General features: G+C 34.9%; 1 protein-coding gene across 1 annotated transcript in view; it reads right to left on the bottom strand.

Annotated features, from left to right (window-relative positions):
* Positions 1–398: 398 nt before the first annotated feature.
* Positions 399–23,770, bottom strand: part of LOC113239558 — a 115,409-nt gene continuing 92,037 nt past the window's right edge. The window contains exons 12-15 of the mRNA XM_026476619.1: positions 23,615–23,769; positions 22,772–22,881; positions 6,963–7,076; positions 399–574 (exon numbers count right to left, since the gene is read on the bottom strand). Coding sequence (XP_026332404.1) covers positions 560–574; positions 6,963–7,076; positions 22,772–22,881; positions 23,615–23,769 — 394 coding nt within the window. The 3' untranslated portion in view covers positions 399–559. The remainder of the gene's footprint in view (positions 575–6,962; positions 7,077–22,771; positions 22,882–23,614; position 23,770) is intronic.

Raw genomic sequence — 23,770 nt, 5'->3', positions numbered from 1 at the left:
CATAAATAGAAGCAACTAAAATGTTAATGTCCGAAATATATTAGCTGGTTGGTACTCTTCATTATTATCATAAATTGCCTCTGTGGCCGAACGGGCCTCTTTATCTGAAACTACATTAAACGCCCTTTGTTTTTTATTGACTGCTCAAATGTCTAGCATATAAATACGGAAATCTACTTTTGAAATGGTCAACAACGTCGAATCTCGACTTTTTTTCCGAACGCTAAAATGCAGCGAGATTGAAAGCCCCAAATGTAACTTAGAAAATAAAGCCATAGGTACATGCGGCCACAGTGTTTCGAACCGCCGACCGCTCAATCGGAAAGCAATCTTTAACCGATAATCGTTCAATTACCAAACAATATCATGATGTAGGCCTACGCACTATCAACCCTCGCTATAGTCCCTTGTCATAATCAGTACCAGAACCAGCTGAATATAATCGTATCTAATTTCAACGCCTTAATATCTAAGTTCTAAATCGAATACATGGTTAAAAAAAGTAAATTTAAATCACTACTTATACATGAGCATTCCATTTACGTATTTCTTCAATTATCTACACCGCGACTTCCTGAAAACAGAACAACAACATTGATTATCGCATTTTTTTATTATCCCAGCTGCCATATTGTTCCATGGCGTACCCTGCTTGTAAGCAATAAAATCGGGCTGTTAACAGAATATGCTGAATAACTGCAAAGTTTAAAATAACTGTGTAATCCCGAAATTCGTACTATTGTAAAGAATACTTATTTAATAAATAACGTATTGTTGGGACCAATGTAGAGTCCAAACGCGATAGTTTTAAGAGTGAGACACACAGAGAGTATGTATTTATGTACGCGCCCGTCTCGCGTTTATTTCATACAAACAAGGCAGACAAGAGAACATAATACAATTTCTCGCCAAACTGCGAAAGCGGTTTGTTGGCGAGGTCACACTCATAATCACAAAACTATAGTATACCTAATACGAGTACATTTAACAAAACCAGTGTAAAATTTACTAAACTTACATGCTCCCAAGAAGTATAAGTTTAAATTTTTCTTCAATGTGAATTTACTTAACAATTCTCTGCCTCTAAAAAAAATCGAATTTATTAAATATAATTGGCAAGAGATGTCTATTTGTTCTTTTACCATAATAGTTATTAGCTCTTGGAGATACATATTTACTTTCACGGGCTCGCCAAGTGTTATACTTGTTCGTTACATTAATTTAGTATCAGTTGTATATAGTTTTCAATAGCAGCCAAATATTGAACTTTTGCTTTCACAAGAAGTATTTTACAATAGGTGAATAGGTAGTTTATCATAGTTTCCCTTAAACTATACTTGGTTTTACGACTTGAAGAACTAGAACTTTGAAGGATTTTTACGTCGTCGCTGAGGTATGTTTTAAAGGTTCGGCCTTAGCAACTCAGTCCGTAAGTCAGAATAGAATAAACCGATGCGTAATACACTATACGCAGACTACGTTTATCTAACAGCGATTTTAAGTGATAAAATGTGTTTAACAGTATTCTAAGCTTCGAACATACCTCAGCGACATATATTTTCCAGTTAAATATATTATTAACATGCAGACCTAAGTATTTAAACAATCTATATAAATACACGGAATTAGACCCGCCGCGGCTCGGACCCGACCCGCTACGACCCGCACGCGCTCTCTATGTGTCTCATGCTTTAAAGTAAGTAGACGAGAGATTGAGTGGTATGCAGACTGTCCTGATGGCAGCATCAAATCAAAGCTATCAAATTACTGTAATGTCACCGATCCTCTTACATTTTGAAGACTTTAAAGGCCTAAAATCTATATTTTAGGCCGTCTAAACTCGAAAACCTCTTAATTCACTAACAGTTGTTGCCATCGAGTATATAACCAGAATTAGAGACGAAACGTCATTAATTTAATTTGTTTAAAAACGATTCTGCCGAATCATCACGGTGACAATTGCGCTCTGATTGGCCAGACCGAATTCGAAACAACTGACGGGTATCGTCAATTGTTTTACTTCAAATCGTCCAGTTTAACTTGAGCTTTGCTATAATGGGTGAAAATTGAATTGAAGGAATGCATTAGTCTTGCATTAAAATAAATTAATAAAATTGAACAAAATGCAGACTTCTTGTGACGTCATTTAGATTCGGTTATTGTGAATAAAATTGAAAAGAAATCGTCCGATATCAAATCGAACCGGTCGTCAACAGAGTTATCATAAGGGTCTGAATCGACCTGCTGATTATATCAGTTTTCAAATAAAAAGACCGCTGTCACATCATTTGGGAGCTGCGGTGCGATGATGGCAGTACTTGCAGGTTTACGAAAAAAGAGGCGTCACTTTTTTTATTTTTAACAGATATCAAAACGGGCTTAGATTCTCAATTGAATCGTATTTTTTTGGGTATGTTATCATTGACTTACAATTATATGGACGTCGGGTCCGCGCTAAAGTGTCCGAACTTATAGGACGTTAAAATCGTATACAGAGCGTCATTCACGCTTTAGTCTTCGTTTGTTCGACTGACAGCGAAGCAAGCAAAATTAGACACTACTGCGATGACATTACAATTTAAAAGCTTTTTCATATTCCTTTACATGTCACTACGTCTAAATAGGTTGACTTGGGACTTTTTTCGTGGTTTTTGTATTAGACCCGTCGTCCATTTATTTGTAAGTCAATGTATGTTATGCGATTAATCAAATCATTATTAATTAAATTTTTATTGAATTGATATTCAATTATTTTTTGTAAAATTACTCCACTAGTTTGTTATAATTATTAATACAAAGATGTCTAAAGATACAAAGAGACTAAAAAGTCGTTGAAAGACCAAGTACAAAGACACGACGCAAGCACATAGAAAAATTCGTGAGGTCCGTTGGTTCGTTCCGTGGCTTAGTTGGTATAGCGTCTGGCACGGTATGCAAGAAGACGTCGGTTCGAATCCGACCGGATCGAAGGAATTGTTTCTGAGTGTTTTTTCTGAGTGTTCCATCTTTGTATTAATAATTATAACAAATCATTATTTCTCAAATTATTTAAGAACCAACATTGAAGACTTTTTTTGTTCGAAGCAAGGTCCCTCACTATTTGTCCCAATTTGAAGAAAATTTGAAGAAAATGTTCCACTTCTAAGGGTAGCAAATTAGTCGAATCCGGTTTCGTACACTTTCCGTTATCCGATTACAATACAACTTGGCAAACAGATGTAATTTCAATAAAAAAGTCGATAAGTAAACTTTTAAGGTAGGTTTTTTTCAATAAAATAGTTCTAATTATCGAGTTATTTGGTTTTCGCGATCGTTACACATAGGAAATAATAACGCACACTCAACATAATAACGCACACACTCAACATAACCCCGCACTAGGGAAAACCCTGTGTCGCAGGTGCCATGGACACACACATAGAAAACCACAAATTACACCCAAACTCACGAGAGAAATAAATGTAGGCCATACAAATATTTCTCCCGACCCGGGAATCGAACCTGGGACCTCTGCGTGGCAGTTCGGCGTGGTAACCGTTCGGCCACGGAGGCAGTTATGACACTATTTTTCCGGATTTAAATCGCGTATAATTGTTTTTTCAAACAAACCGACGTTTCGGGCCATTAACAGGTCCCATTGTCACGGTTGACTGAGGTGGTATAGTCATCAACCAGTTATGTCTAATATTAATGCAAACCACCCTATTTTTTCACTAAAGTTACAAAAGTTATTAATTAAAAAATACCTTATTATTAATTTTTCAAAGAAAACATTCCAATTTACGTTACATTACGTTTTACAAATTATTTTATTGAATGATTTTTTATTGAATTCAATTTATTATTAATTAATAATAGAAATTAGAGTAAATTAAAACATATTAATTAGTACTGCAGTCTTATGCATGTTTGGGATTTTTCATCAGAGGAAATACTGGAACCCAAACTGGTGGTACGGAGAAACCATCTTCCCTGTTGAAGTTAGGATGTTTTTTTTCCTTGGTAGATAACGGCCTGAAACGTCGGTTTGATTGAAAAAACAAATACACCCGATTTAAATCCGGAAAAATAGTTTCATTTCATAAGTTATGATTATTTTGTACATATTTTGTATTGTTTTGATTAAAACTCCTGTTTTTTATACATAGAAGGCTATAAGGCTTCAAAAATACCAAGTTCATAATTCAAATAAACTCACTGTGCGAAAACGCGGCGAGTTTACGAAGTAAGTGACGCGACCGACTCTCATAGGGGCAATTGAGATAAATCACCGCTCCATCGGATAACAGGAACACTAACGAGCTAATAACTAAATATCGCTGCTGCATGTTACTCTTACTAAATACTATAACGTCGGATACGTTGTGGTAGCGACGTGGTACAATACTTTCTAAGCTGTCATCGAGTATATAACCAGAAATAGAAACGAAAAAGGGCCATCCATCACTGGCCACTCATCAGCAAATGAGCCTTATATCACCTTTAAACTTCAACTCTAAAATATAATAGAAATAGTACAGGGCCATCAACAGACCTGGTGTACGTCTGTGCATATTCCATAAATATCCTGTATTTACCGTAATAAAGATAATATCTCTAACTGTCGGGAGCTGCTCCATTCGGTGGTGTGAGAAAAACGCAAAACATCTATTTACAAAATCACTTTTCATCAGTAATTAAATATGTAATTTTTCTATTTTCATCTATTATAGCAAAGCTCAAGTTAAACAATTGACGACACCCGTCAGTTGTTTCGAATTCGGTCTGGCCAATCAGAGCGCAATTGTCACCGTGATGATTCGGCAGAATATTTTTCAAACAAATAAAATTAATGACATTTCGTCTCTAGTTCTGGTTATATACTCGATGGCAACAATTGTTAGTGAATGAAGAGGTTTTCGAGTTTAGACGGCATGATAAGTAGTTCATAACTATGTTGTCCAAATGGCGTATCCACTTAAACTTTCTTAAAGCTTGAGCGAAAGATCCCTTCATGGTTACAGCCGCATTTCAACGAGGATTACGTATCCCATAGTCCTCTGTAGAAGACCTATTTAACATCTTTGTTTTATAATTAATGTATGTTGTGTTTTTTAATTGATTGTACTTATATAAAAGAATAAAAATACCTAGTAAGTAAAATTTTTCGTCCTTCGTAACGAGGTCTGAAATTGTAATTTTTCATAGTTTATAATATTTTTACGGTAGCCATTTTGAAACTCCTCAATTTTCACCCGTTTAATTGGAAAGGCAATGGTAAAAACCAAACAGCCTCATAATTATATATTGTTTCCTTGTTTCGCCGGTTGTTTGAATTTTCACAGCTATAGAGTATAGACAAAAACCCAGATAATAAAGCTGCATGTGTTAAAGATAAGGACCCATGCATACACGGTGTCTGTGTTCACATTATACAAACAAATGTAATTTAATTTCTTGCCTAAACGTGGGCAAAATTCTTTTTATTAATTCGAAAAACTCTATGTCGCTTTATGGTGTCATCGTTCTCAAAGCCGTATCTATTCAAACGAAACAAGTAAAATCTAAATTCCCGTTTATGCTTAAAATGCACGCTAAAACGTCAATTTTTAAAATAACCATACACGATATAGCATTTTAAAAGAAATTTGTTTTTTAAAGTTAGCTAGTGGCAAAAACAGCACAGCCTTTTGCGTCAATCTATTATATCGCGATTAACCTATAACATATGTCATAAAAGCTGCTTACGTCACAAAATACATTCTGATATTCTGAATAAAACTTATTCCTCAAAATTTGTTATTTACATCTGTTGGCGATGAATATTTTTATAACTTGTTACGTTTCTCTTTTAAAAAGTTAGCAAGTGGTAAAAACCGCACGGAAGTTTTGGCCAATCCTCTAAGTTGTAAATGTATGTCTGTATGTACACTTGTGTTAGGAGTGGAATATTTCTTAAGATTTCCGGCCTCGGAAATTATGTCATTGTTTTAAAAAACAGTCTATGTTTTTATAGTTCTCATTTATAAATAAGAAAGTTATGGTCTGTTAGAGTGCGAGTGAAGTTAGATTGTAATTTCAATTTTAAATTGTAAGGCAATCATTTATTAAGTCCACAGTTCTCAAACAGCACGTTGCACTCCCATATAGTATTAAAAATACTAACAAAAGACGGAAAGATATTGTCTGCCCCAAAATTGTATCATCAATTCTTTCAAATCATGTCCTATGATGAAACAGATAATTTATTAATTTTCCCAAAATAAACGTTGTCTAATTTGAGCGTATAGGTATATGATATGCATTTTATTGTTTAGTAAAATTATTATTTAATTAAATTTTTATTGAATTGATATTGAATTTTTTTTTGTGAAATTACTCCAATAGTTTGTTATAATTATTAATACAAAGATCGAACACTCAGAAAAAACACTCAGAAAAAATTCCTTCGATCCGGTCGGATTCGAACCGACGTCTTCTTGCACACCGTGCCACCGTACCGTTGTGAATAGCGACATCTCTCGCCAGGACTGGTGGCTGTAAAGGTACTAACTGGGTGATAAATCTGTCATAGATTTGTCATAGATGGCGCTACGACTAAAAAGTCGTTGAAAGACCAAGTAAAAAGTCCGAAAGTCCGTGGGTTCGTTCCGTGGCTTAGTTGGTATAGCGTCTGGCACGGTATGCAAGAAGACGTCGGTTCGAATCCGACCGGATCGAAGGAATTTTTCTGAGTGTTCGATCTTTGTATTAATAATTATAATAAAGTTATAATTTTTTTTTATAATTTAATCATATATATCCACCTATATAATTAGTACTTTTTACCTGAAATACAGGATTCTCCTAGTTCAGGTATATGTGTTATATTTTACGTTGATACGCATAATTAGCCTTAGCTACTCTTTGTATAATAAGTTATTCAATAAACAATTTATTATTATTATTATTATTATTTATACATTAAAATAAGGAAAACTTACACGGACTCCTTCTGGGTTGTCGTCACTCGATGGATCTTGGATGTTGCTGGATCTCGGCCTATGATGAATAGCGACGTGAATAACACTACTGCTCTGGTTACCGAAGTACTCCTCCTGTTCAAAAATAATATTTTTACTGTTTGAAATATAAAATCAGATAACAAATAACTAGTTCTTTTTTTAGAACCTTTCGTAATACACGCCTTAATAACATTGAATGTCTTCAATTGCTTGGGAAGCAGCTCTTCAAGCTGAGGCGTGACAAATGTGGCACAGGAGACTCGTGTCTTCGTACAATTTACTCATTGCATTTAAGGGCCAAATCCAACGGCGTTGCTTTTAGGGCCAAATTTAACGGCGTTTACCTTGCCACCACTAGTATTGGATTAAAATTCAAATTATGGTCGTTTTGAATATATTTATATATATTTTAAAAAGTCACACTATATAACCAACACTAGTTACCTAAAATGAAAAAGAATGAACATGCTCGCTTGTACACTACGTGTGTATGTACGTATTATATACATGTAATAAATAAATAAATTCACTAATAACAAATCACAACATATATTTGACAGATTGAATTTCAGAAAAACAGAACATATAACATAGTGTGAGCGTGATTATTAATATCAAAATAGTGAAGGGAGTACTAAATGACATCTACATGCAAATAAACAACGAGATTGATTGTAAAAAATTACATAAAACAGTTTACTTACCTTATACGTAACAACATATAAATAAACGTGACAAACGGTGCGTGAAATCCACGCACTGCTAGAACCTGTACTCAAAGTGCAATGGAAACTCTTCTGTTTCATTGCATTTACTCTGAAACGAGTTTAGTAGTCAATATTCATTAATGATCATACTGAATTTTTAATGTGTGCTGCTGCATTGGAGCGATGGTAGCACTACATGGCGGTATCACCGCTCGGTCTATTCATGCGTTCCTCAAACGCTTGTCTCGGTAGTTTATAACGTAACGGCAATTTTTATTGCTTATAAATATGCTCGGCCGTTTTCAAGCCTCACTCATCGCTCAACCCTGTGTGAAGCATATAAGGTTCATAGGGGAATGCTGATAGCTCGTTTATATTAGTTGTTAAAATTTTGAATGCGATAAATTTCGAAAATTTTGTCTAATTCACATGACAACTACGCAAAAAGCAATACCAGTGAGTTATTTTCTAGAAGATTCCATGGCTACGCCGATGGAGTAATGTCGCACCCTTTACAATAAAGTAACACAATTCGCAAATCAAAGCAATTGACAAAATAAATTAAAACTAAGTGTTTCTTTAATCAATTTCATTTTCAAATTCAAATTATAAAACTGACTAGTAAAAATCTATCGGTGTAAAAAAAATGTTAAAAAAGCCTTATTTAATTACTGAAATTACTGAAAATAGGGTTTTTGCCAATAGAGAATTGGCAAAAACGTGCTTTATTCCTAACACTTTTGATGTGTATGATTTTTTTTTACATTTTAAATTTCGAATTTTGCAACTTTATTATCGAGAATGCGGTGTGGTTAGATCATGGCAACGGTAACATTTTTCAGTTATTCACAGATCTCTAACAAATATATTATTAACAGAAAATGACTCATTGGATATTTTATTGCGGAAACCGTCACTTACCGAAAAAAAAATCTGCCAATTGCATCCCGACCCGCCGATTTTAAAACGAGCTTCGTTCTCATTCCCCGCGTAATTACGGTCTGAAAAACAGTTTCTGATCTCATCTGACATCACCGTACATCGTGTAGTAACATCGCGACTTATTAACTTCACATGACTTAAGCATCCATATACATGAATTCAGAATAATTACAATTACAATATAGCATAAAAATGTACTAATTTTCAAATTACAAAACATAGGAATATACAATAAGTAGGTAATAGAATACTCCTCCATTTGTCCACGCCTTATTGGTTAAGGCTTGTTGATAGGTTCTTCAATCCTCGTTAATTATGACGTCACACGTATCTATTGATACAGCATAATGTAATATAGGCTCGTGGTTCTTATTTGCTATAGTTTAGAGGCTAAATTAGCAAAACATTCGCCACGCAGTCTTTAGTTGCCTCTACCATGAGTTTACAATGTCAATGTCGCACGTCATGTAATTTGCAAGAACGTTGCAGAATTTGCCATACCCAAATTATGGTATGGCAAATTCTGCAGCGCCCCTGGCGGTCACAAGAAGAAGTAACAATTTATTTACTAAGATTTTACGTAGTCGCTACAAATGTCAATGAAAACTCACTGCATAGGTATCTTGTGCTTCTAGACTGTGAGCTTAAAAGGAAGGCATAAGGTTCTATGCAGTTCAGATTACATGATAAAACTGAATTGTTTCAATTAGTTCATGAACTACACAAAGTCAAAAGGGAATTTGCACGACGAGTTTTTTTTAAACATTAATAAAGACCGAGATAGAAAAACAATCAATCACATTTTACATTGATAAAAAAGATAGCTGTACTATTCTCGGAGCGTTCAAGAATTATAAACCGATTGTGCTCGAAAAGAGAAAATTGTTTTCTAAAATGATTTTATTATTGATTAAATGGAATATTTTATTACATCGACAGTTGTGCAATCATATTTGCCATTATCATTGAAATGATTGCGGTTAGTTTGCAATTTGACAACAGATCTCGAACGCATCTATTCCTTTTTTTTTATAACTTTACACTCTACATCAAGCTAACAAAAAATAAAGCAGTAAGTGTGATCTATATGTAAGTTTTTTATTGTTTATTTTGAAAGCTGAGACTCTATTGCATTATATATACAGAGTGTTTTTTTTAATGGGACAGTGTGGGGAAATTCGAAACCATAGAAAGTAAATCATTTAGTATTTTTTGTGAAAACAATTTTGGCAGTCAATTTTTCGGTCAAGCGTGAGTTGTAAAATAGTCGTACCGTGTTACGATAGAATTCATATACTTCCTTTGTCAACAGCAATGCGTTGCAGAATTGCAGTTAAAAAATAAATAATTTCTCTCAAATTTGACGTTTTAAGTAATAAAAATAAAACAAATAAGTATTATTGCTTATAAGTTGTCGTTTATTTTTTTTAATTAGGTACCACACTTAATTCGAAAAGTACCACGTACGAGAAGAGTGTGACCGGCAGTGTAACGTAAAAAAGAATCAATTTCGTGCGTTAAACACTTTAGCAGTAAAGATACTATAAATTTGACATAATTCAAGGTGCATTGTCAATCCTTCTACACGGCGGTCTGTGGGTTAGCTATACATAGAAGGCACTCGGCGCCCGGCGCGTTCAATATAACAACGGTTTCAGGATGCTGTTGGGACTACCGCTACACTCTTAACGCATCGTCGATGTTTGTTCAAGGTTAGTTTTATTTACTTTATACTAGTCTTCGAAAAGTGAGCGTCAGTTTACAAAATAATGAAGAAATAAATACGTAATAGTAAGTCATAAGTATACTACAGTGTACGTATACAAATCAACATAATTAATGAAACTAAATAAATAAATGAATTAAACTAACAATGTCAAGTGTGTACAGGAAAATGTCAATATGGATTCGTAGTAACCATTGACTTACAAATAAATGGACGACGGGTCTAATACAAAAACCATGAAAAAAATGTCCCAAGTCAACCTATTCGAAATTTAAATTGTTATGTCATCGCAGTATCGCGCTGTCCGTAGAACAAATGAAGACTAAAGCGGAGTGTCGCGCTCTGTATACGATTTTAGCGCCTTACAAGTGCGGACACTTTTTAGCGCGGACCCGACGTCCATATAATTGTAAGTCAATGTTGTACACTGATAACTGCACGCTGTGTAATTACACGATTCATAAAAATTTTCACGATAGATAACAAAAAACACAAACTTGCCTCGAAACTTTACAAGAAAACCGGTGTATTCAATAGGTACTTTACATATAACGATGATTTTTTTTTATATCAACTGAACTAAATAGTACAAATACAGTATACGATATATATTTTTCAAAAGGCTCTGTATTCGTTTGTAAAAAAAAAATTCTAAAGTAAAGGCAGTGTCTTGCCACTCGATCTAAGCACAATGAACCGTATAAGGGTGCCTTTCCACCATAGATGTGCGAGGTAGCGAGGCGGAGTTTCTTGCTCGTTCTTCTCAGGGAGGTCAGCGTAGTGAACGAGCAGTAGCTTAAATGTGACGTTTTCAAGTGTAAATTTATTTTACCTTTGGAATAAATAATCTTTGACTTTGACTTTGAAAAACAGCACGATCTTCGACCGCAGCACCTATGTAACAGCGATTCGAATTTATAAGACTTTCAATGGAAATGAAATATTTAAATGGTGATAAATTTTAAGCTTGTTTAAAAAAATGGTTAATTGATACAGTTTTTTATAATCTTAACGAATTTTTTATAAAGACATCAAATATTTGACAATTGTACAACTAACTTAATTACAATTTTAATTTTGATAATTGAGTTGTAATAAATTTTAATTGAATTGTAATTTTAAGATATTTTACGCCTGATTTGGTTAAGAATTGTAGATCTAATCACTTGTAAGTAACACCTGTATTTCACCAATTCATACAATAAATGTTTCTGATTTCTGACATATCGCCACCGCTCACCCTACCCCAGAGTTCGTAACGCATCCCCGCACGGATTTGGTGGAAAACATCACACCGTTCCACAGCGCCGCTAGACATTCTCGAACCGCCTCGCTACCTCTGGTGGAAAGACAGCCTTAATACGGGAAATATTGAGATAGTATAGACACTTAAGGTAAATTATGTAAGCTAAGGTGAGCTAGGTTGTAAAATTATATGCTTTGTATGGAGAATTTTGAGTTCTTAAGACATGAATCGTTCATCTATTTCATTGTAAACCTGTGGTTTAAATAAAATTGCGTTGCATAACTCTTTTTGTAACTCATGGTGTAACCTATTGAAGTATGTGTAAAAAATATATAAAAATATTAAAGTTATCTTTTTCAATAATTTGTGTGTATTTTTTTAAGAACACTGCACTAAAAAGTAACGTTAAAGAATATTAATCCTTCATTTACGTCCCTACAAAAGTATTCAGTGAATTGTTCTACGAGTTTATTCCAGGAAAGTACTGCCACCTTACCTATTTCTGCCGCCAAGCAGTTTTGAAGGGTAAGGTTGCTGGTGAAATTACAGGCACATGGGACTTGTCAACTTATGTCTCAGGGTGACGGGCGCAGTGGCAGTGCTTCTCAGATCTCTGCAATTTAAAGCTCTGAGTGGCACTGCAACTGTTATGAACAGGCGTGTAGCTCACCATCAGGCGCACGGCTTGTTCGTTCCGTCATTTGATATTATAAAAAAATCTTTGATTAAAACAACTTACTTGTATTTATAAAGTATTTAGAAAAACTTGAAGGTCTCAAATTTTTTATTAAAAATTAAAGTACGTAGAGACGTAAATAAAGGATTAATATTCTTTAAAGTGTCTTTTTAATCGATTATTTCATTAAATTCATTGAGAATTTAATGAAACACGACACTATACAAAGACACGGCAACATTCTTTTTCAAAGTAATTTAAGCATGGACCAATTTTCACAAACAAACTGATGACCGTTTGTTATTGAAAATTGCGTACGCCCGTCTTACGATGCAAATTACTCATACGCGAAGACTGTTATTATCAAACCAATTACGGTCTTTTGTGTAACAAAACCTTGAGGCCATCCAATTTTGATTTTTTTTTGTTCTAAAACTTGTTTTGCCGAATCGTCTTGTACAGAATATCGTTTCAACTATTGTTTACGGTCTTATTAACATTCTATTTAGGGGTTTGATTTTGGAAATTTTGAGCTGCATATAGTGTATTTCAACGGGTACGGTAAAAACGGTTCTGAATAATGATGTAAATTCCCGCAGTGTCTGTTTACATTTCTACGCCTGTCACATTCTTGTCGTACAAATAGTATGCTTATATGGTTAAGTTTTATTATTCTGGATATACATATCTACACATGGATAAATGGATAATTATATAAAATAAATAAATCGAGATACCTAGCAAATACAAGCGGAACTGAGAAGATAAATTTTAACTCAAAATATATACAACACAATGACGACCAAGAACAATAAAAAAAAACCCTTGGTATAGTCTTGCCCAAAATCGGTACTTTTTCAGTCTGTGTTGCAGTCTTCGATTTGTTTTTGCATTTTCGCAACACTAAAACCATTTATTTGTAGCTAGATCAAGATTGGCTTGGACAGCTCTTGCAAAATTTGAACAAGAACATGACTGAACAAGCAAGACTGTGTCTCGTTGTGTCAAACTTAGACATGAGCGTTATTAGCTTTTTACACTAACACTTAGTTTAACAGTATTTGGTTTTATTATCAATATTGATAGATGTTCTCTTTAGAAGTAAGTTGATTAATTCGCAGCATTACCGAGACCAAGGGCAAAACTGTGTCCAAGACCAGGTTTGCTGACGCGGTTAGTGTTGTCTTGCACACAAAGTACTTTGTATATATGTCTTGCATTTGGGCAACACTACATCAGAAAACCAAAACAATTTGTTTAGAAAACGACGTATAAAAAAATCAAAAAATGTAAAATACAAAAAAAAAGACACTAAAAACTATTTTTTATCTTAATTCTGTTGTGTGATTACAGGCTGCATAATTACTTTATATAAACCTAATGTAATATGGCGGTAATGTAGGTTTGCTAAAATTAAAAAGTTACTTGCCTATGCACGTATTCCGTTTATATGTATATTACGTAATATATATTTAATATTTTTAACTGATAAGATTGCTTCAAATTGCTTCTAAAGTACGAGAATATCGAAATTTCACAAAATAGTAGATGCCCGCGACTTCGTTAGCCCCTGACTAGAAAGACGAGGGGGTCTACTCCCTTTACGAAATACAAACACAGAACAAACAACGAAGTAAATACTTAAAACGAACAAAAACTGGATTATATAAACGACAAATACAAAATGAAATCAACTTATAATAGAAAAATGTATCATGTGTGCTGCCGCGGCGGACGCGACGGAGCTCAGTGTAAAACCGTCGCCAAAATGCCAAAAACGAAGCAATTTTTTAGCTACCTCCCAATAGGATAAATATATAAACACTTTAAGAGACCCCACACACTAACGTCTTTCGAGGGCCAGCGTTTTACCAAAGCACGCACAGCGGGGACACGGCGTCCGCGCGATGCAACTTAGGGCGCGTTCCCACTATGTCGTGACGACAGATTGTCGTGCAGTTTACAGCGTCGTGGCTTGTATATTTAAATGAAGTCGTTCACTTATATCACGACACGATTAACGACAAACTGACGGCACAGTGGGAACGGCTAGAACGACAGTCGTCTAACGATATAAAAACGTCACGATGAAAACGTGACGACAGATTGTCGCAGCTCCTATTGTCGTCACGTTTTATTTATCGCTGTCCGCACATATTCTGCTCCCAGCCCTCCCCTCTCGTACCCCGCGCCCTCTGCTCGCTTTGCAGTAGCGTTGGATCGTAGCCGGAGATGGGCAAGCAGACTGTCGTGAAACGATAAATTGTCGTCACGATCTAGTGGGAACCGCTAGTCACCACAGTCTTTCAACGATAAAAATTCGTCCACGACAGATAGTCGTGATATGGGAACAGGCTAGACACGACAGTCACTAGTACACTAGCAATTTGCTTTACGATAAAATAGTGACAGACATAACATTAGTACGAGGAAAAAAATAAACTAGCTTTTTCTGACAGTCGTCTTCACAAAGTAACAAATTCGTTGTATAAGCTTCTGTAATAAGATTCCGGTGGATATTCAAAATTTGCCATTTACTAGGTTTAAGACTATGGTGAAACAAAAACTTTATTCTAAAGGTATAGGTAGGTAGGTAGTTATTCTTGCAGGTATTGTCATCTTAGATGATATAATATACATATACTATAATAAGTGTATCTAAGATGTTTGAAAGAAATATTTTAAATGACAAATGTAGTTAAATGTATATTTACAAAGGGCAACCCCTAGAATTTCTCGCTCATTCTTCTCACGGGAATCTGCCCTACGAATGAGCAGTGTTCAATTAATGTGACCATTTCAAGTGTAATTTGCTTAACTATGAAATAACGATTATTTGCCCAACAACCAGAGACAAAAAGTTTACAATTCCCATAAGTTTACAATTTCACCTGCAGTCTTCAAAACCGGAAAGCAGTAATGCTCATACTACTGCTTGGCGGCAGACTGTTTGCTCGCGTTAGTAGCAGCAGAGCTCCTTGTTAAAGAGTTCGAGATTTTACCTGTTTCTGCCGCCAAGCAGTAATGTCAGCATTACCCGATTCCGGCTTGATGGGTGCTGGTGAAATTACAGGGACATGGGCTTTGTCAACAAGCAGTGGCAGTGCCCCTCAGATCTTTGTGATGTGACCGGAGAGACCAGGCGCACACACAGGAGACTTGTTCACACCATCACTTGTTATCGTAAAAAGAAATGATTGATGATGAAATTGATACAGCAAATAAAGCAATATAGATTTTTTAATTCACGATGTGTACCCGTGACTGCAATTTTTAACAAACTTGAACAAGGTTTGCTCCTTTTATCTTAAATATTACGATTATATGAATCTAGACATCGAGTAAACTGCTATAAATATTAATTAAAAATTTTAATGTAATTATTTATAACTAACCTCATGAGTGAACCTTCGTGTTAATAGAAGTTGTATTCTTTTAATTATAAGTTTCGTTGCAACGGATTTAAAAAAAAAACAATATTATTTACGCTTTGCGCCAGGCGTCGAGGGGTAACCAATTTCTAATGCATTCTAATAATATAGTACATATCGAACAACGCCGTATCTCAAAAGCACCTAATTCATCAGGAAAATGGTTAAAAAAACTGAACGTATCTGCCTTGGAAAGCCCAATTTTGTCACGTGATAGTTTTAACAAAAGCTCGGTATTCCGTTCACAACAAAATAACAATTTCTGATTATAGTCTCTGTAAAAAAAAATAGCTTAATTTGAACAAAAATTGGGTTTTACAACAGATCTCGTCAACAGTTTTTATAACCTTAAAATTAACTATTTTTTATTCTCGAAAAGCAGCGACATTGATGAATTGAGGCTATCAGAGCAAAAGTGGTGTAACCCTCTCTCTATTTTTTTTTCTATATTATTATTTGAAACGGTACTGAAGTATAATTACTAATATTTGAATGCTTTTTCGTAAAGAAAAATTAAATAAATACATAATATTTTTTTTACAACATAACAATAATTATGTAGATTAGTTTAATTTAAAATTATATTGTAGAATTTAAAATAATATGGATTACACTACTTTGGCGCTATGGCCTCATGGCAAAATTAAATTAACAATTTACAATCATTGATGACCAAATATTTTGTCTGAATTTTTGTCTAATAACTAGTAAAAATAACCCTCTTAACTCTGATCTTATAGTCTATATATACATATACGTATACATATATACATATCTCACTCAATTGCCATTCATGTTTCACACAATAGCTTTTCAATTTCAATAATAAATTCGTTTGGTTTTGGTCTATTGCTAAACACACCAGTATAATACAATTTACACATTATACACAACAGTCACTTACCTTTCTTTAGGTAATTAATTGTTAACAGAACTAGTTTTAAAAGTTTCACTTAAATACGTCAATACAAAATGGAAGATATCTCCTACGGTCCAGTTATCTTTGCGGTACCTGCAATCAGATTTACATAAACACCTAAAAAGTATACTTAACTACAGCGCAGTCAAAGCACAATCATAACATGGCGTCGTCACGTTGAAACCAATGCTGTCACTAAACGAAAATCTCAAATTTCGAAATTTAAACTTGTTTGACAATTTCATTGTCTCATAATTTATATTTTTTTTTAATAAATTTTCATTATTTGACACGCGCGTGTACTTATACAGTTTATGTTTAACATGTCATGAAGGTAGATGTCATATAAGTGTATAGGACAGGCTTAAGGGTTTATGTTTTTCAGTGGGTCTTTTTGGTTGACCAATGAGGATTCGTGCATTCGTGTTATTGCTTGTTTTATAATCTTTGACATTTTATATGTATTTTAACGTAATTACTATGACCGCGGTGGCAACCGTTAGTTGCGAAATGCACAACGGGAAGTGAGCGTGCCTACATATCTGGAAAATAGGGAGGGTATATTGTAAGTGCACCCGGGGCGGCTCACCCGAGGCACTATTGAGAACTGGATTAAATCAGTGACATCGGTCTGTGACAACCTACACTGGCCGATCCGGGTTCAGGAGCTGGACTTAGAATGTCCCTGTGCTTGCTTGTGCCCTTCTCGTCAACCTACGGTTCAGTAGGGAGAGTCACTATAACAAAACTTATGTAGAAAGGAACGAGGATGTACATATCTTGACTGACCGATATGGACCCTGTGCATGCGCAGTTTATAGTACCCTTCTCGTATACCCTACAGGTCGGTAAGGTACTATAAAAAACTTATGTAGAAAAGAACGGGGATGTACATATCTTGACTGACCGATAAGAACCCTGTGCATGCGCAGGTTATAGTACCCTTCTCGTATACCTTACGGGTCGGTAGGGAGGTTTACTATAACAAAACTTATGTAGAAAGGAACGAGGATGTACATATCTTGACTAACTGACAAGGACCCAGTGCATGCACAGGTTATAGTACCCTTCTCGTATACTCTATGGGTCGGTAAGGTACTATAAAAAAACTTATGTAGAAAAGAACGGGAATGTACGTATCTTGACTGACCAATAAGGACCCTGTGCATGCGCAGGTTATAGTACCCTTCTAGTATACCTTACGGGTCGGTAAAGAGCGTCACTATAACAAAACTTATATAGAAAGACACGGGGATGTACATAACTTGACTGACCGATAAGGACCCTGTGCAGGCTTGCTTGCACAGGTTTTAGAGCCCTTATAGTATACTCTACGGGTCAGTAGGGAGTATCGCTATAACAACATGTATGTAAAAATGTACGGAAATGTACATATCTTCTACACAAACTGTCATACTCCGTGACGAGACGGAGTAGTACAGCGCTGAGCACGTGTGCGGGCTTACTCGTTGTTTGCAGTGGTTCACTGCCGTACAAACTCTGATACTTAATAATAATAAGTTTATATTATACACTAGCTTTTCACACTTGGTTTCAACGTGGGACATAAAAATCGCCGCACTCGTACGCCGAAAAGTATTTCGATTTTATAAATAAAGGATACGTTTATGACGTACGGTGCCTGCCAGAAACTACCACATTGAACATCTCTCTCTGCTTTTATAAATGACATATAGGCCCGTTTCCTGACTTGTCATACGGTTGCGGCGCGGTATCGGTATTCTCGGTACACGCAGTACCGCGAGCCTACCGAGCGTGGTATAGACAGGTGGCCTACCACAACCACTTAAAACAATATTACTTTAACCTTACATTGACTTTTCGTACCATGACGCGCTTAAAGCAAGCTTATTATAATGTTAGAACTATGATGTTTTATTGGCAGCTTTGTGGCTATTCATTCACTCAGTTCGTACTATGAAGTGATTTTAACATTAAAGTAATAATGTTCTCATGACAAATTTAGCACTCTTGAAATAGTTACACGGATACAATGGAAACAACATTATTTTCGAATTTATTCTCTAAATGTTGATTTGTAATGTTTATAAGTTAAGTTGAACTTATTTATTTTGTATATTTTGTTTATTTTTTTATGTAATAGTGCATAGGACATAAAATCTCGTTAAATAAAAATACGCGATGTTTATTTCGTAAAATTATGACAACGCCATCTATATGCTTCTTGGCGACACTAACACTTCACACTAGACTATAATTCCGAATTCACAACGCGACAATCAAGATCAGCCTGTTTTATTTATTTTTCTTCATGAAAATGCGGAAAAATAATTGAAAACAACGTAATTTTAATAGATTTCATTATTACATACTTCCCTTTTTTTGGCAGGTAAAATTCTCTGAAAGTAAATAATATTAAGTACTTTAACATTATACTACGATAGGACGATTCGGAACATCAAAAAAGAAAGAGATGGCATTATACAGTTTATATAGCGTTATTTCTTTCCTATATTTAGTAAGGAATAGACAATATCGGTAAATCATTCGTTCTTTCAGTCACTTTAGCAATAAAACATTACTTCGTTGATAGGTTTCTCATGGTACGAATATGAGTAATATTATTATAAGCTGACTATAAGCTTACATTGAAACAAGATTGTTTTTTGAAAGGTTATGGTAGACGGGTAAAGTGTATGGTAGGTTTGTCCTGGCGCCACACGGCCGCGTGATATGCAAGTACACATGATGGCGTGCAGAGACATAAATGTTAATTTAATATTGGAAATTGAAAAGTATCCAGTATTGTAATTATAGACGAGATGTCTTCATCACTCGAGGATAATATTCTCTCCCAATGTTACAAGCGGTACTGCAGAATTTTGCACTGAGAAAAATGCCAACATGTGCGTTATAGTCTTTGGGTACCGACAAATCAGAAAACGGCCTTAGATGGTAAATTCTGTCAAGAAGGAAATAGTTGACAACGATTTCGCCATCGATTAACCCGTCACACGTTCTAATGACACACGGTGTCCCTAACGATTTGGTGGTTTTTTTTTCAATAGTAATTGAATAGAGCTACGCTTTAGAGACACCGTTTCGCTCTAGTAGCTACAGTGCCAAAAACGTTAGGGTCACCTTATGTCTTTAGAAGGCGTGACAGGTTAATGAAGAAGTGGCAAGAAAGTCGCAAACGTTGTATAAATACGCGAAGGAAACTACAAAGAGACTGATACACTTGTAGCAATTCACTAAACCAATTTACCTACTGACTTGATCAAAAGCCTGAGCTCAGGCATAAATATGCCAAAAAGTTTCTTGTTTAAATTATTTTACTAAACCAGTTCAGGAGTTTGGTCAAATAACTAGTTTTGTTGAGGAGTTTAAGCATCTAAGTTAAATACATATAATAAAATATATCTATATTTCGCTTTGGAATTGCTTCACTGGGACGTGTTGGTATTGGCAAGGCCATAAGTAAACCGCCGTAAGTTTGGCCCTCTTAATGATCGGTTATGGAAATCGAGATTAAAAATATAAACAAACCACTGTTAACGTGTCTTCTCATAGATCATCAACATTTTTCTTTCAAGTTCGTAATAAATCTGTTAAGACAGTATGTACGAGTATGTTTATTTCTTTTTTACTATTTTTTTAATTATTTATTTCTTCTAATAAAACGCACTGTGGTGTGAAATACCATAATAAAGAACAGGCAACAAAAAGTTGTGTATACACGAAACATTGCCATTAAGAAAAAAAAGGACTTTAATTTAAATTTCTACCAGTTTCTCTCAAGAGAGGGAAAAGGTATTAATTTTCATTATTAATGGTAACCATAAAGCAAACATGACTGTGAATCAATTACAAAGGTCAAATAAATAAATTAATCCCTAGTTTCATCCAAAGAATATCATAGGTAGCTTTCATCATAGGACGAAAGTTATAATATCATATTGTATACAGCCGAGCGCACCAACCACCCTGCGTGCCATCAGGAGGACCAAGCTTACGGCACAGATGTCCAAAATCCTATCAGATGTAATAAATATTTCGAATGAAGTTTAGAAAGTGACAGGTTTTAAAAGTCTAAACGTGGGACGAAAACTACCATGTTCCAATTTGTATGGTTTTGGATAAAAGTTACTTCAGCTTTTCGATTTTTATACTTAGAATACCTGGTGGTATGCGACACGTCTATCCATAACAATTGTTGTGCCATTCGGAGCTTTAAACACCTTTAAACACTTAGGGGCATTGTTGACAGTCCCAGGTATGCCTGCGTTCCACCAACACCCTTCAAAACCGGAACGCAGTAAATAAACATGGTGGCAATGGTTCCAAGGAGGAATTTAAAAACCTATTTATGCAGATTTTCCAACATGATAAAATTACTTCAATTTCCAACTTAAGTAACTTATGAAAATAGAAAATTTACGTAAAAAGATTGTAATTTTTTCTTTGGTAATTCGCATTAGTAACATCCAAAAATGATTTTATATGTAGTAAAAAACCAGCTGTTGATTTCATGGGATATTTTTGACGACTTCAAAGAAGGAAGAGGTTCTCAATTGGACTGTATTTTTTTTGTGTGTATTTTACGCGATTACTGTAGCATTTGTGAATCAAATTTTGATGATTATTTTTTTGCTGGAAAGTGCGCACCTCAGTATTGGTTCCATTTAAATTTGAAGAAAATATTGAATATTTTCTTGACCAGTCGTCATATTCGTCATCACCGTCACAATCAATTCGTTTTGTATCATATAGAAAAGTGGTGATTTATAAATTAAATAAATTTAGATTAATAGGAAATGAAACTATTTTTCCGGATTTAAATCGCGTATATTTGTTTTTTCAAACAAACCGACGTTTCGGGCCCTTTACAGGTCCCATGGACTTTTCACAATTATAGAAATATTTCACAATGTTTTCTTTGTAAAATTAAAAATAAGGTATTTAATTAATAACTATTGTAACTATAGTGAAAAAATAGGGTGGTTTGCATTAATATTAGACATAACTGGTTGAAGACTGTACCACCTCAGTCAACCGTGACCATGGGACCTGTAAAGGGCCCGAAACGTCGGTTTGTTTGAAAAAACAAATATACGCGATTTAAATCCGGAAAAATAGTTTCATTTCCTATGTGTAACAATCGCGAAAACCTAAGAACTCGATAAATTTAGATTAAATTATATAATTTGTCTAAAAATATTCTCTCACTGAAAACGGGTGCGTGTGTTTGTGTGCCTATGTGTGTGTTTGTATTTTTTTGTGTGTTTGTGTGTGTGAGTGTGTGTTTGTGTGCGTGTGCACATGTGTATGTGTGTGTATTAAAACAGAATAGGTATATTAAAACGCACCACTTACTAAGCTTCATTCGAAATGTCACAACTGAAAGAACTTTGGAAGACTGCGGCGGTTTATCTATAAGCGACGAGACTGACTCTAATAACCTTTGGAATAATTAATAAGTACTTCTAGTTTATTTTAGAATTTTTTTTTCACCTACTACTTTACACATGCCTGTACTTGATAATCATTTGAATCATCACACTTAATAAACCTCTACAGCCTCATATCCAACTGCACCAAACTTAAGTACGTCTTAAACCAATGCTTAAATTGAATAAATACTCTTAACACAATGAGTTAAAAGTGTCTTTTGCATTGCAAGCACTGGCTTGTGGACATTAGTACCCTATATTAAACTTTCTACGGACAACATAAACTACTGACAAACTGGGACTAACATTTATTTGGGATTATAAGGGGAAAGCTTTAAAGGATGGTGAGTTATTTTTGGAGCAAGTAACGCCAATCCAGTATTGGCTTTTAAAATCGAACTTTTTAATTCAAAAATAAATAAACACCCTTTAATAGAACAAGACCGATAAGAAGGGAGAAGATCGTTATTGAAAGCTTTTTCGTTTAATTGTTTTCATGCAGGAAATATTTCAATAGAGGGGGTGATGTAGGGCTCAATTTCCAATTAGAATCCACTTAAAAAAGAAATTCTACACATACCACATAAAATCATTTGGATCAATCCTAAGAGATGTCTTAAACTTGAGATGTTGCATAGCAACGGATTTATCCCATGATGTTATCATTTTTATGTTTCTGGAGTAAACTCATGTTATGATAACTGACCTCGTCTGTTGATAATTGAGGACTCTGGATACCTTCTTGATTGGTGGAAAGTATTCGAAGGTCGTAGGTGTTATTTTCCCCCGACTCCAAAACAACACGCGGTGGTTCATCTGAAATAAAAAAAATCATCAGGACCAAATCGTTGAATCCCTGATTTTAATTCATTTGTGGTTAGAGTTGAACCAACTGAACATCTATCTAATTTCTTGTTGGATGAGTATTCGTTGAAAAGTGTCATGTACCGATGTTTCCGAGCCCGGCTACCAGACACCCGCGTTGCGTCACACGTAGCAGACAATACGTGCAAGTAATAAATTAGTCTAAATTGTTTTAATATATTACTATACATGGTAGTCTATAAGGTATATATTTAGGGGTCTTTGAATGAATGTTATTAAATAAAATAAAATAAATTTGTTATAATTATGATTACAAAGATCGTAATTATAAGTTAGAAAAAACTTCTTCGATCCGGCCGGATTCGAAGCGACGTCTTTTGGCAAACTGTGCCAGACGCTCGGCCAACTAAGCCACGGAACGAACTAGCGGACTTGATGAATTTTTCTATGTCCTTGTTGTCGTATCTTTGTACTTGGTTTTTCAACGACTTTTAGCGCCATGTATGAGAAATCTATGAAAGAATTTAGTTTCGGCTGGGTCGCTATTCAATGTATTTAAATTTTTATTGAATTGAAAAATAAAAAACGATCGAAGGAATTTTATTTTAAGTGTTCAATCTTTGTATTAATAATTATAACAAACTAGTCGAGTAATTTCACAAAAAAAATGCAAAAATCAATTTAATAAAAATTTAAAATAAATTTATTTGGTGCGTAATCATACCAGTTCGACGATTAAGTACGTCGGGTCCTGTCGCCATTTCGCCAACTGGAGTGGGAGTAGGCACAGCGACTACCCGCCGGCGACCCTGGTTGTCCACCTGCACCATGCTCTGAGATGGACCTTTGTTGCTTGATGCTGATGAGAGCTTCCTCCTCC

The sequence above is a fragment of the Hyposmocoma kahamanoa genome, unplaced genomic scaffold (genome assembly GCF_003589595.1).
Source record: "Hyposmocoma kahamanoa isolate Upper Pololo Valley unplaced genomic scaffold, ASM358959v1 99879, whole genome shotgun sequence".
Classification (NCBI taxonomy): Eukaryota; Metazoa; Arthropoda; class Insecta; order Lepidoptera; family Cosmopterigidae; genus Hyposmocoma; species Hyposmocoma kahamanoa.
This window is presented reverse-complemented; position numbering and strand designations above follow the sequence as displayed.